The sequence below is a fragment of the Gasterosteus aculeatus genome, chromosome 7, assembly GCF_964276395.1.
Source record: "Gasterosteus aculeatus chromosome 7, fGasAcu3.hap1.1, whole genome shotgun sequence".
In the NCBI taxonomy this organism is placed as follows: Eukaryota; Metazoa; Chordata; class Actinopteri; order Perciformes; family Gasterosteidae; genus Gasterosteus; species Gasterosteus aculeatus.
In genome coordinates, this window is record NC_135694.1 from 21,303,965 (window position 1) to 21,317,271 (window position 13,307).

At 44.2% G+C, this 13,307-nt stretch overlaps 2 protein-coding genes across 2 annotated transcripts; one reads left to right on the forward strand and one right to left on the reverse strand.

The window, feature by feature from the left end:
• The first annotated feature begins 1,332 nt into the window (after positions 1–1,332).
• Positions 1,333–7,626, forward strand: LOC120822016 (short transient receptor potential channel 2). Its single transcript, XM_040181274.2, has 13 exons — positions 1,333–1,662; positions 2,027–2,719; positions 2,824–3,024; positions 3,104–3,268; positions 3,397–3,571; positions 3,642–3,842; positions 3,929–4,091; positions 4,182–4,274; positions 4,362–4,554; positions 4,644–4,771; positions 4,846–4,918; positions 5,004–5,121; positions 5,562–7,626. Exons 1-13 carry the CDS (start codon positions 1,648–1,650, stop codon positions 6,323–6,325), a joined length of 2,982 nt encoding a protein of 993 aa, XP_040037208.2. The 5' UTR covers positions 1,333–1,647; the 3' UTR covers positions 6,326–7,626.
• Positions 6,738–13,250, reverse strand: LOC120822018 (ribonucleoside-diphosphate reductase large subunit). Its single transcript, XM_040181276.2, has 19 exons — positions 13,065–13,250; positions 12,273–12,361; positions 11,998–12,175; positions 11,653–11,753; positions 11,512–11,571; positions 11,390–11,429; positions 11,130–11,292; positions 10,911–11,052; positions 10,738–10,821; positions 10,481–10,642; positions 10,294–10,373; positions 10,000–10,201; positions 9,759–9,908; positions 9,362–9,583; positions 9,203–9,279; positions 8,987–9,122; positions 8,805–8,900; positions 7,794–7,982; positions 6,738–7,712 (listed from the first exon to the last, which is right to left on the reverse strand). Exons 1-19 carry the CDS (start codon positions 13,081–13,083, stop codon positions 7,530–7,532), a joined length of 2,373 nt encoding a protein of 790 aa, XP_040037210.2. The 5' UTR covers positions 13,084–13,250; the 3' UTR covers positions 6,738–7,529.
• Between the last annotated feature and the right edge of the window lie 57 nt (positions 13,251–13,307).

The window sequence follows — 13,307 nt, forward strand, 5'->3', positions numbered from 1 at the left end:
GGTGTTCCTTGGCAACGTCATGTTACATTATCTTCGTCAATCTGTTGACTCACTTGCCTTGGAGGCCAACTGTAATTGATACCAGTGTACTAGTGCTTTACCAGCTTAGGTCATAGTGTTTTCATCCCTTTGAGTTTAGTTGTCTTTTTGCTTTTAGAGACGGCTGTTCTGTTTTATTCAAGCTTTATATACTATGGTTTTTTTGGGGAGAAAAATACAATTTGAGTGTTTCTTCTCAAACAGAAACCAGTATTTTCTCAACAGTCACTTGCCACATTTCTTGTGGTCGGCGCTCTGTTTGCGCTGATGTTCTTAGGAACCGTAACTTATGACTTTAAAAACTCGATTTGTTATATATGGATGACAAGGCAGATGAATGACATTTCATTCATCTCCATCTCTATATTGTGTTTAAATTATTATTTTTATCACTGAATATTTCCGCTGTGATTAGAGTCCCATAACTGATCCGTCTTTTGCTTTTTCACTTCAGTTCCTCCAAATTTTAGTCACGGCAAAGATACTTTTGGTTACGATGGTGTTTTTCCTCCACCTGCTGTGCACAGTTATGTTCACACCAGCTAGTAGTCATTGAGGCTTCACTTCCACACTCACCATTACAGATCATTGAAAGGACTGATAATCTGAGACCTCATCATCTCTGGCTTTGGTTGACTAAAAGGACATTTGCTCAATGAGAAATGTGTTTGGTTACATTGAGAAAATCTGCAAAGGTTACACCTTCACCATGACTGTTATGTCCAATGAGTTGGTTACAACTAATTCAAATAACTGAAAAAAGCACCATGAAAATTGATTTTACTTTTGTCAAAATATTTATATAATATATATAATTATATAATATAATTAATCCATCAGGCAATTGTTGCAGCCTGTTGCATATTGTCATATGTTGTGTGTGAAATAATAGATTTAGAAGTACAATATAATTATGCCATCAGAAGAAAATATTCGAGTAGGGTACAAATACCTCAAACGTGTATTTTGTTACTTTCTGCCATACACTACAGTTAATGTAACATAAGCTTACAATTGGCCAATAAAAGTAAGCAGAAACGCTTCTCAAGAACATTGGGAAAGAAAAATAATGAGAGCTTGAAATATCCCAAACAAGGTCAAATCAAACCTAAAGGTGTTTAAACAATATTATCTTAACAGAGAACTGCATGAGGAGAGAGTAATGAAACTAACTACTCCTTGTTTTCCCCTTGGCTGTGAACTCCCTCCAGCTTATCTGGGGGAGAGGGGGGGGGCACAATGACAGCTGCTGCCTGTTCAGGAACCGCTACCTTAATTGTTTCGGCGGCACTGTTTCCAACGGAGAGGCTGGAGTTTGAACGCAGAGACAGTTCGGTGTGGGCGCAGCCAGGCATGAAACACTTTGAACTGGTTACGTTTTAATTGGCCTGCGCCCCCCCCCCGGGAGATGGAAGTGTGTTGTTGACTTTGTGGGTCCTGATTCCGTGCAGTCAGTCGGTAGCAGGTGATAATCCTCACTTCTGCCTCTCATTGGAGCTGCTGGTGTGATCCAGTGATTTCACTCAAAACCGCCGCCAAATGATATTTGTTGTGTCTCCTGGGAATGTGATTGTGCGATTTCTTTAGAATCACTGCTGCTTATCGGGAATGGAGAACCTCACGGTAAGCAAAGTCTTGTTCGCACAGGGTTTGTAGATTTGACAAGATTGTGGATTTTTTTGAAAAAAAAAATGTTATGAGGTTCATCTTTAACACTTTTATTCCATCACAAAGTTCTATATTTTATGAAAGTTGTTACTTGATCATTTAAGATGCAACCGGCCATGCAATCACAGAATGTGCCCCGCATTCTTTTTTCTGTAAGCTCAGTACTTTTTTCATTTTTTCACAGAACAAAATTTTTTCGATGCTTTAATTTTCCGTTATGCAATCTAATGGGTTGTTGGCCTTTTGTCTCTATTATCTGTTATTAACTACACATATAATTATTTGTCTTAATGCTGCTCTCGACTCCCCTGTCCCTCAGCCCGAACAATGGCGCGAGATCATGAGCAGGAAGATGCGCTTTCCCCCGGAGCTCATCGGGGCCATTCAAGAGGGGAAAATAGAGCTGCTGTGTGGGCTGCTGAAGACCGGCGACGGCATCATCCGCCAGCTGGATGAGTCCGAGGATCGCCAGTGGAGGGAAGCTCTCAACCTGTCCATCCGCCTGGGCAACGAGAGCTGCATGGACGCCCTCCTGCAGGGGGTCAAGTTTGACTTCCGGCAGATTCACGAGGCCCTGCTCGTTGCTGTAGACACCAACCAGCCCAGAGTGGTGAAGCGCCTGCTGGACCGCCTGGACCAGGAGAAAGGCAACAAGATGGACGTGCGCTCCTTCTCCCAGGCCATCTTTGACCACTCCATTGACAACTCCCAGTTTGCCCCCGGTGTGACTCCTCTGACGTTAGCCTGCCAGAAAGACCTGTATGATATCGTGACCATGCTCACCAAAAAGGGTCACATCATCCCGTGGCCGCATAAGATATCCTGTGCGTGTCTAGAGTGTCGCAACGGCCGGCAGTACGACCTTCTGAAGTTCTCCTTGTCTCGCATCAACACCTACCGTGGCATCGCCAGCCGCGCCTACCTCTCCATCACCTCTGAAGACGCCATGCTCAGAGCTTTCAGCCTCAGCAGAGAGCTCCGTAAGCTCTCGCAGAAAGAGCCGGAGTTCAAGGTGTGGTGAGATTTGAACACACGCCCCCCCCCCCCCCCACCCGCTGCCCCCCTGTTCGGTGTTGTTCCACGTTCACCCCGCCCGTGGTGTCTCTCCTCCTTCAGCCTCAGTATCTGGGCCTGGAGGAGCTTTGCCAGGAGTTTGCCGTTGAGTTGCTGGGCATGTGTCGCAACCAGAGCGAGGTGACCACCATCCTGAACAGCTGCGGAGACGAGAGCCAGGACTCTTTAGAGGAGCAGGCCTTTGAGGAGGGAATCCCCAACCTGTCCCGTCTGCGTCTTGCCGTCAACTACAACCAGAAGCAGGTAGGTCTGGTTGCAGGACGACCAACCACCGACCAACAGAGGACATAAACTTCAAATGTGTGTGTGTGTTTTCGTGCAGTTTGTGGCCCACCCAATCTGCCAGCAGGTGCTGTCATCTATCTGGTGTGGGAACCTGGCAGGCTGGAGAGGCAGCAGGACGGCCTGGAAGCTGCTTGTATCCGTGGGGATCTTCTTCACAATGCCCTTCCTCTGCCTCGTCTACTGGATCGCACCAAAGTCAAAGGTCACATCAAAGAAAAGTGTTTCTGTAAAAGTGTCCCAGACGTGACGTGAGAGACGATCAATTACGAAACTAGGATGAGCACAGCAGGCCGTGGCTCTGACATATCATCTCTTTTGTATTTTCCCCAGTTTGGGAAGGTAATAAAGACTCCTGTGATCAAGTTTCTCCTCCACTCTGCCTCCTATCTGTGGTTTCTCATCACGTTACTCGGAGAATCGATGGCAATGGAGATTCATCAGGGCAATTTTTCATCCCGGCAGCAGAACATGCTGCACAGCTCCTTCCACATGGTGTGGGTGGTCGGTGGGTTCCCTCTCGTTTCTGACTTCACAATGTTCGAATAGAAAGGTTTATACCCTGCTGTCCCATGCAGGATTCTTCTGGTACGAGTGTAAGGAAGTGTGGATCGAGGGGCTGCGGTGCTACTTCCTGGACTGGTGGAACTGCCTGGATGTGATGGTGCTCAGCATGTACCTGGCGTCTTTTGCGCTACGTTTGCTTATAATGCTCAAAGGTTACTTCCTCTGCCGTGACCTCGACGGCGCAGACGAGTGCACCTACTTCACTCAGACCGGTATGAAGAGGATGCGATGGCTCAAACATAATAGTCGTCTGTACTCCATGCGGGCGTGTTTGACTGTGTAAACGTCGCCCCCGCAGAGCGCAAGGACTGGCGTCAGGAGGACCCGCAGCTGATCGCAGAGGTGCTGTTTGCCGTGACGAGCATGTTGAGCTTCACGCGGCTGGCGTACATCCTGCCAGCGCACGAGTCCCTGGGGACCCTGCAGATCTCCATCGGGAAGATGATTGACGACATGATGAGGTGGGAGCACTTTTCATCTGGCCTGTATCACGATTACCTTGGAATGAATGAGAATGAGCACATACTGAAGCAAATGATTTTTCTTTTTAGATTTATGTTTATACTGATGATCATTGGAACGGCCTTCCTCTGTGGCCTCAACAATGTCTATGTTCCTTATGCCATCTCTCCACATCTTGGCAGGTGAGACTATGGAATCTGATGAAAATAGTGATATGCAGTAAAGTGTACAAAAGGGTCTTACTGCAGTGTCACCGTCCTCTGCTGCAGGTTTAATGAGACGTTCCACTTCCTCTTTTGGACCATGTTCGGCGTGGCCAACCAGGATTATGTGGACATGCCACAGTTTGCGTTGGCGGAGTTTGTCGGAAGGGTGCTGTACGGCATCTTCACGCTCGTCATCGTCATTGTCCTGCTCAACATGCTTATTGCCATGATCACCAACTCCTTTCAGAAAATTGAGGTAAAAAAGTATTGTCATTACTGCAAAAAAAAAAGTAAACAGAAACCAAAGCCTGGAACGGAGATGACATCTCAACATGTGTGTTTCAGGACGATGCAGATGTTGAGTGGAAATTTGCCAGATCGAAGCTGTACCTTAGTTACTTCAGAGAAGGGCTCACCATTCCTGTGCCCTTTAATATCATCCCCTCCCCCAAAGCTGTGTTTTACATATTAAGGTGGGCTCTAGAATAAATAGACACCACATTGTGTATTGATATATATTTATTCATTTAAATAAATTGTGTTCCAGGTGTATCTTCAGACAAATCTGCTGCTGCTGCACTTTGAATTCTGAAAACAAATATCCAGACCTGCCATCCATGGTAAGTGGAGCAGGAGTTATTATGATGTAAAAAAAAAAATGTTCTACACGCCGCGTACTGAAATGTGCCATATGTGTGTTTCAAGACCAATGATAAGGTATCTGAAGGCAGCCAGTTGCCTTACCGCCAGCAGGTGATCAGAGCTCTGGTGCAACGCTACATTGAATCGGCACGCAGGGAGTTTGAGGAGACAAAGAGAAAAGGTAACCATCACTTTGACCTGGACAGTCACCTCCTTTTTTTCTTGTCCATCTTTCAACTCTTTTAAAATGTAATTGGAATCAAACTTTCTAGCATTTGGTTTTGAACAATGCGGTAGGAGATATTTAGGAACCAATAAGATTCAGAATTTCTACTTAAGCTGAGTTATTTGAGTCAATCCTTGTTCATAGACGTGTGTGTCGTTGGTAACTATGGACCGAGATCTTGTGATTCTGAATTAATCTGCCATATGGAAGCATTTCAAATACAGCTCTTCAATATTACTGCCTTTAAGTTTTGATGAATCCAACGTTGCTCATTAGATGTCTGGTACTGGGTCAGCCAACTTTGGTACTGCAACATGTTTAATGTTCTAACATGAATTTCCTGTGCATCATTTGCCACCAAAGAGCCTTCATACTGTATTATTCACTTCCCTCAGATATCGGAAATCGGATCACTTCGCTGACCAAAACGGTCACCAGAATGCACAGTGACATGAAAGTGCTCCACCAGGTTTTGATGGATGACGGACGCGCTGCAAGCGACGCGTTGACAAAAGACGGCTCCTCCTTTCTGGGAAAATACATCGTTGGTGCCAAGAACAATTTCGTAGGTTTTAACAGCAAACTAGATGAGAAAAACACCTCACTTGAAGTGACAGTGCACCATAGAGGAGGAGGGGTCGAGACAGAGGGATCGAAGGACGAAACGGATCGGGATGTGATGGAAATGGAGGAAGGCAGAGCTAAAATAGAACCAGGAGAAGAGAAGGAAAGTGAGAATAAAAAGCAGGTGGAAGCAGACAAAACTGAAGTAAAGGAGGTAGTGGTGGCAGGGAAGAGTTTTAATCATCCAGAGGAGAAGCAAAAAGAAGAGGATGCAGCAGAAGGAATAAGAGAGGGCGAGATACTCCCCAAACACACAGAGACGACCTCCCAAAAAGCTCAGGGCAACAAAGTCAACAATGAAGAGACGGACGTAAAGAAAGTGGCGAACAAGGTCAAAGACGTAGAGCTGCGAGAACAAAAAGTGGGGTCAGAATGGAGGAATGATGGCGCATTTGAACCCGATGGACCAAAGAAGTCTGGTGTCAGCCAGAGCAACGCAACACCCGCAGCCAAGAAAACCATTCCCTCGCCAACGGGCAGCAGCAGCTCCCACGACACGGGCTTCAGTGATGACGGGGCGATAGTGACACCATAGCTTCGGAGATTAGCAAGGGTGATGAGAGGTAAAAGTTCCGCCTTTTCAGAGTATAGTCTTGCACTTTCATTTCATTTAGAGGTGCATGTAGGTGGAATTTGTCAGACAGGAATGTATTGAGTAAAAAGTTATAACGCTAAACCTAATTAGCTGCTGGATGTAGCTTCATATTCACAGAGAAGACATGAGCGCGGGATATTTCGCAATATACAGGGCCTGTAAACGCTAAGCTTAAATGGGTTGAAATAGCAAAATACATAAGGAAATATATTTCTTCCAGTTGGGCTTTTGGCTCTTTATGCTACACTCACTCATTTACTATATGTAGATTTAATTGCAAAAGGCCATGTTTGGTCATTGTGGTTTCTTTACACAAACAAACATCCGAACAAACAAAAGAATGGACATCGCGTGTAGGAAAACGGTAGCCAGTGATGCTTTAGTGTTGCTTTTCAGGAAGTGGCAGACCAACAACCTGCCACAGTTCAGGTTTCAGCTTGCTTCACACATTCTGCTCCCATGAGGTCACAGACATGAAAACACCAGTTCATTAATTCTTCACCCGCAGCAGCACCCGTCCCAAGACGAAGGCCGACCGGCCTCCCATGGAAAAAAACACCGTGAGCCGCCCTTTCGATGCACGATTACTGGATTGACGCCGTCACATTTTTCAATTGTCGGTGTTGTGAGTCCCGAAGGGCGTCGATAATTAAAGCACACTTTATGTAATTTTACAGAAAAACCCTTTATGTAACTCAGAAGCTGCATCCTGAAAGAGGATCCATGGTTTACCCTCTCCCTGCTCATGTCCTAATAAAGATGATATAACATTTAAAAAACAAAGCATGCTAGATACGTATTATATTCATAAAAGAAAATATTGAAGTAAGTCCTGTTCTTACCTTCACATATTCTCATAAGTAATGCCACATATGTTATAACCATCATATGACCAGTTTAATTTCCCATTAATAAAACTCATTACAATAAAACTGTATTGATAAAAAGAAATACCACAGGAAAATATTATTTCTTTGTGGCCTGTTAATTCTATACAAAAATGGATACAAAAAAATTCATGAGAAAATCCCTGAAAATGTGCGATGAAAGTCAGTGCTGTATGTAAAATGGAATATGTAATGCATGTAATAGAGAAGCTGGTGGATAAGGGGAAGTGCCTTTTTCTGTGGGAACCAAACTTCACTTAGGAACCACACATCAGGCAATCTTCTTTGTTGGCTAAAGAACACACCATGGCAGCAGTGTTGCTCTGTTTGGTCTCCTGATCGGTCTTGGCCGACTCCTTTAACTTCTCTTTGTTGAGAGTGAACTGGATGGGGTTGGCGGCAGGCTTCGTCCGCAGGTAGTACATGCCAGTTTTCAGGCCCTGCAGAGAAAAGAAGACGGCCATTAGAGCGTTGTTTCTGACAGCATCTATCGAGTTCGTAGTCTCTTGGTCCCAACTTACCAACTGCCAACCGTAGAAGTGCATGCTGGTCAGTTTGCCATAGTTTGGCTCTGCAATATGGATATTTAGGGACTGGCTCTGGTCGATGTAGGCACCACGATCTGCTGCCATCTTGAGGACAGTCTTCTGGGAGATTTCCCACACAGTTTTATACAGCCGCTTCAGCTCATCAGGGATCCCCTCAATACCCTGTGGAGTGAGGACAGCAGAGGCCCAAAACATTATAGTGACATCTAGAGCAATGTTATTGAATAAAGGGATCAGCAGGTGGCTCTGGTTCTGAAAAGTTAAGCAGAGGAAGTGCCGTAGCCCTTTAGATTCTTTGATGGCCAGCAGGGGGCAACCTCTGGTTGCAAAAAGAAGTCGGATTGAAGTCTATGAGAAAATTACCCAACTTCATTTAATTTATTAGTAAATATTTAAAACAATCCCTCAATATCAAGTTTTCCTCAATACAGCATGTTGAAATGGTCCATTAAACCAGTGTGGCTAACTAAGAAGCCTCTAATGCATTTATTTTATAAATGCCATTTTTAATTCATCTCATAGCACTTACTTAGATGTGGTGTATACATTTGCTTAACTTGCACTACAATGATGGCAATAATTTAATGAATAAGCTTCAAGTGAACATGGGAGTGTGTGAGTGCGTCAGAGTGTAGTGTAGAGAACAAGTTCTGACTTTAAAACAAATCCTGTTAGTTTCTAATTTGTATTTTTCTTTATTTTTTATAAATTATTATGTTCAAGGAGCAACCTGTACTTTCTGTAAGTATTTTTTAATGTGAATTTGCAGTTCTGTTTTAGGATAAACGGTGGAAATTAAAGCTTTTTAATGCATTTTTTTATCTGATTAATCGATTAATAAAAAATAATAATTGACCGATTAATCGATTATCAAAATAATCGGTAGTTGCAGCCCTAATGGAAATACATTATTTTATGAATGGAACATTGTAACGCCACTGGGTTTTATTAAATATGAAACACTGTTCCTGGGGGATCCTTTACCTGGATTGACCCGTTCTGAGCAATTAGCTGGTTCTTCATTTCTTCACTCCACAGTCCTCTTTCGGTGAGGTCCTTCAGCAGGTGAGGATTCACAATCTATCGGTGCCGCAAAAAAAGACACTTATCAACATTTCGCGATATGGACACAAGGACCGCTGTGAAGAAGAGAACCAAGCGCTGACCTGAAACTCTCCCGAGAGCACCCTGCGGGTGTAGATGTTGCTGGTGTAGGCCTCAATGGACTCATTGTTTCCCAGGATCTGGGCGGTGGAAGCTGTGGGCATGGGGGCCAAGAGCAGACTGTTCCTCACGCCATGCCTTAGCACACACAGGGGAACGCAGGATGAGCCACAATCCCAGCATGCAGTGGAGGAAACCTACTGACAAGGAAGACCTACGTGGCAATTTTCGCCTTCAATGCGTCCCAGTCACACAGATCGGTCGGGGTTTTATCCCACATGTCATACTGTAGGATCTGGGAAAACAAAACGAGTTAGAAACTGAGCCCAAACTGCCTGAGCGTATCCCACGATGGGTTGGAGATGAAAAGGACTCACTCCCTTGCTGACGGGAGACCCGGCGTAGGTTTCGTAGGGGCCGAGCTCCGCTGCCAGCTCACAGCTGGCCTCCAGGGCAGCGTAGTAAATGGTCTCAAAGATCTGAATGTTGAGCAACTGGGCCTCCGGGCTTTCAAAGGGAAAACGCATTAGGATGAAGGCATCGGCCAGACCCTGCACTCCGATTCCAATCGGCCTGTGGCGCTTGTTAGACCTCTCGGCCTGTAGAGCACGACAAAGGAGCCATTTGTTAACGGAGCACGTCCCTTCATACTCCTATTTAAATACACTTGAACTTTCACATACAATCTCTGTGTGGTGTGATGCACCACCCACCGTGACAAATTATTGTCCAACATAAATACTTTGGCAATAAATGGTCTGATTCTGAGCGTACCTCAATCACGGGGTAATAGTTGATGTCAATAATCTTGTTGAGGTTCTTGACAATGACTTTGGTGACCGATGCAAGCTTTTTGAAGTCAAAGCTCCTTTCTGAGGTGACATACATGTTGAGAGCAATAGATGCCAGATTACACACCGCAACCTGAGTCGAAGAAAGAACAAAATGAATAAGCATTAGCAAGGTAACGGCTAATATGAATATTGCAGAAATGGCAACATCGCCCGCCACTCACCTCGTCTTTGCTTGTGTACTCTACGATCTCTGTGCACAGATTGCTGGATTTTATGGTGCCCAGATTCTGCTGGTTGCTCTTCCTGTTGCAGGCGTCCTTGTAGAGCATGTACGGTGTACCAGTTTCTGTCTGCGACTCAATGATGCCGTACCACACCTGCTGGGCCTTCACCACACGCTTGGCCCTGCCCTCCTTCTCGTACCTGGAGGATAAACCGGACACACAGGACAGGGTTGGTTAGCCGTAAGAAGTGAGCCGTTTGTTAAAAACAGAGATTCGCTGTGCCGGTCTTACCGAGTGTAAAGCTGCTCGAACTCCTCTCCCCAGCATTCATTTAACCCAGGACAATCACTGGGACACATTAGAGACCAGTCCTACAGGAGAGAAATGCCCCTTTAACAATAAAGCCTACAACAGATGACAGAAGAACACAACACGCTGGAATCCGACTGTGACCGAGTTCGTTCCCTCGGCTGTTCACCTGATTGCTCTCCACTCGTTTCATGAACAGGTCAGGGATCCACATGGCAAAGAACAGATCTCTGGCTCTCTGCTCCTCTTTACCAGTGTTCTTCTTCAACTCTAAGAAGTCAAACACATCGGAGTGCCACGGCTCCAGGTACACGGCAAAGGCCCCGGGTCTCTGAAGGGGCAAAGACAGAGCAGGTTTATAAAACTTACAACCACGAGTGCCTGAGGACGCCCAGCTGCATCGCAGTGTGCAATACAAACGTCTACCTTGTTGCCCCCCTGGTCAACGTAACGTGCTGTATTGTTGTAGACCCGAAGCATAGGAACCAGCCCATTGGAATTGCCATTTGTCTGAAAAAACATAATCACTGTAAGTAACGCAAAAACAAACAATAAAAAGCTGTTCTATATCTGCTTGATTTGATTTGAATTTCACTCACCCCAGCGATATAGCTGCCCGTTGCTCTGATGCAACTAATAGCCAATCCAATACCTCCAGCTGTCTTGGAGATGAGGGCACACTGTTTCAGGGTGTCGTAAATACCTTCGATGCTGTCATCTTTCATGGCTAGCAAGAAACAACTGAGAAAAAACAGACACATCAGATCACGCAGGGAGGAGGGGTTCAACAGAGATTTGGTCAACATGGCTTAAGTTACCTCGACAGCTGTGGCTTGTTGGTGCCTGCATTGAACAGAGTAGGTGAGGCATGAGTGAACCACTTCTCTGACAGGAGGTTGTAGGTTTCAATGGCAGCGTCGATGTCTCCTTGATGAATCCCGACCGCCACTCTCATTAGCATGTGCTGGGGCCTCTCGGCAACTACAAAAAAAATACACCAACATTTATGAAATACACAATCTTATTTGAGTCTTTGCACAAATTAACTTGCTTCTCGGGAAGCTGTAGGAGCTCTTACCTTTGCCGTTAATCTTCAACAAATACGACCGCTCAAGAGTCTATTACAGTAACAAGGGGAATGTTGACTTGTTAGTAAGAATCTGCTCGAGATATGGAATGTAGAAATGAAAAATTAATTACCTTAAAGCCAAAAAAGTTGTAGGAGAAGTCTCTGTCGTAGATGATGGCTGAGTTCAGGCGCTGCATAACATAATGCATATAATTATGTTAAAAATGCTTACTGTCATTTAAATAGATTAAAAAAAAGTAAAGGTGACTTACACCCTTGTTTTCCAGTACAACATCATGCATCTCCTTGGAGATCATAGGGGAGTGCTTTTTATTTAAGGGGTTCACATAGTTGTAGAGGTCTTCCATCACATCTACAAAAGCGAGGAGGAGAGAGAAAAGTCCATATCAGAAACCATAATTTAAATACTTTAACAACGTAGAACCAATCAGCCCAAGATTTTTCAAGAAGAACCAAATTCCATACCATGTGCAGCACCATGCGATGGCTCAACTAATGTGTAGTGCTATTATCATATTATATAATAACACATTACATACATAAAGATTACGTATCTTGCAATGGAGCAGAGTATTTCCTGAGGAAACTTAACTTACCACTGAATACTTTCTTGGTTTCTTTATGGAGATTAGAAACGGCTATACGCGCTGCCAGGAGAGCGTAGTCGGGATGTTTGGTGGTCAGCGTGGCCGCGGTCTCTGCTGCCAGAGTGTCCAGCTCCACAGTGGTGACTCCACTGTACAGACCCTGGATCACCTTCATGGTAATCTGGGCCTGCAGGTGGTAGAACATCAGGCGTCAACAGTGTCACTTGTTTACTTCATTTTTTTTAATTTTTTTTTAAACTTTGAACGTTGAACTTTATACTCACAGGGTCCACAAAGTCACAGTTGAGTCCGTAGCAAAGCTTCTGAATGCGAGATGTGATTTTATCAAAAGTGACTCCCTCATGGCGTCCATCTGAAATACAAAAAAGGCCATTTTTATTCAACATTTCTAGCAATTTCTAAGGAGTTTATGAATAAAATTGTGGTAAACAATGAAGAAATCACTGTGCCCTGGTTTATATTCTTTTTTTTTTATCCTGATCAATCATCTTAGATGAGGCCTACGCTCAACACATGTATATCTAGATATTATGACAACAAAAACCCTATTGTGTTGAGCCAATACCGGATATGCCAAATATGATTATAAATAAGAACACTCTACTAACACATGCATGAAGGAGGTAAGTTGAACAAAAAGCGGTGTGTTACACATCAAAAGCTAGACAGCAATAAAATGATACGTTACGTAATCAGTTATGTTACGGGTTTGAGTCCATTAAAATATTTAAGCAAAACATTATTTAAAATAAAGGCAGGCAACAAACTTGCAAACTAAGCTTTTGTATTCCCATTCATGAAGTCTTTGTTTGGTGTGTGGACGACTACACGCCACACAAAGAAACATAAAACATCCTTTAAACATGACGGAATAAAGCACAAGACTAACTTATTTGGAGTATTAACATTACATAACGTTATATCGCAACTTCAATACATTTAGAGATATGTCCAAGAACTCGACCTCCCAGGCACCGTAACAATGCATTAAATCGACAGTATTTGAAAAAAACGGTTCCCTAGTAAACTAATACTTGAAAGTGAAGCTACTTTACCTCGTTTAATGACATGCATGTTGGCAAAGTAGCTGGTTTCCTGAGAAAGAAGTGGATAATGTTCTGTCCTGAGCTTCCAAACAAACAAAGCAACCGAGGAATAGAATTGGAATACAAGGTTTGCTCACTGAGCGCGATTTAACACAGTTGAATCTTAAACCGAGGGCGCCAAAGATAGAGCCAATGACATCCGATCAGAGTAGACACGTGTTTACCGATCACATCACTTCATGTCGTAATTTC

Bases quoted from the DNA above. Each gene is read 5' to 3' on its own strand.
- LOC120822018 (XM_040181276.2), bottom strand. The intron at 12,176-12,272 runs GTGAGTATAAAG...TACCACCTGCAG, and splicing joins ACTGTGACTTTGTGGACCCT to GCCCAGATTACCATGAAGGT. The intron at 10,822-10,910 runs GTGAGTGAAATT...ATGTTTTTTCAG, and splicing joins CGGGCAGCTATATCGCTGGG to ACAAATGGCAATTCCAATGG.
- LOC120822016 (XM_040181274.2), top strand. The intron at 4,919-5,003 runs GTAAGTGGAGCA...GTGTGTTTCAAG, and splicing joins ATCCAGACCTGCCATCCATG to ACCAATGATAAGGTATCTGA. The intron at 5,122-5,561 runs GTAACCATCACT...CACTTCCCTCAG, and splicing joins TGAGGAGACAAAGAGAAAAG to ATATCGGAAATCGGATCACT.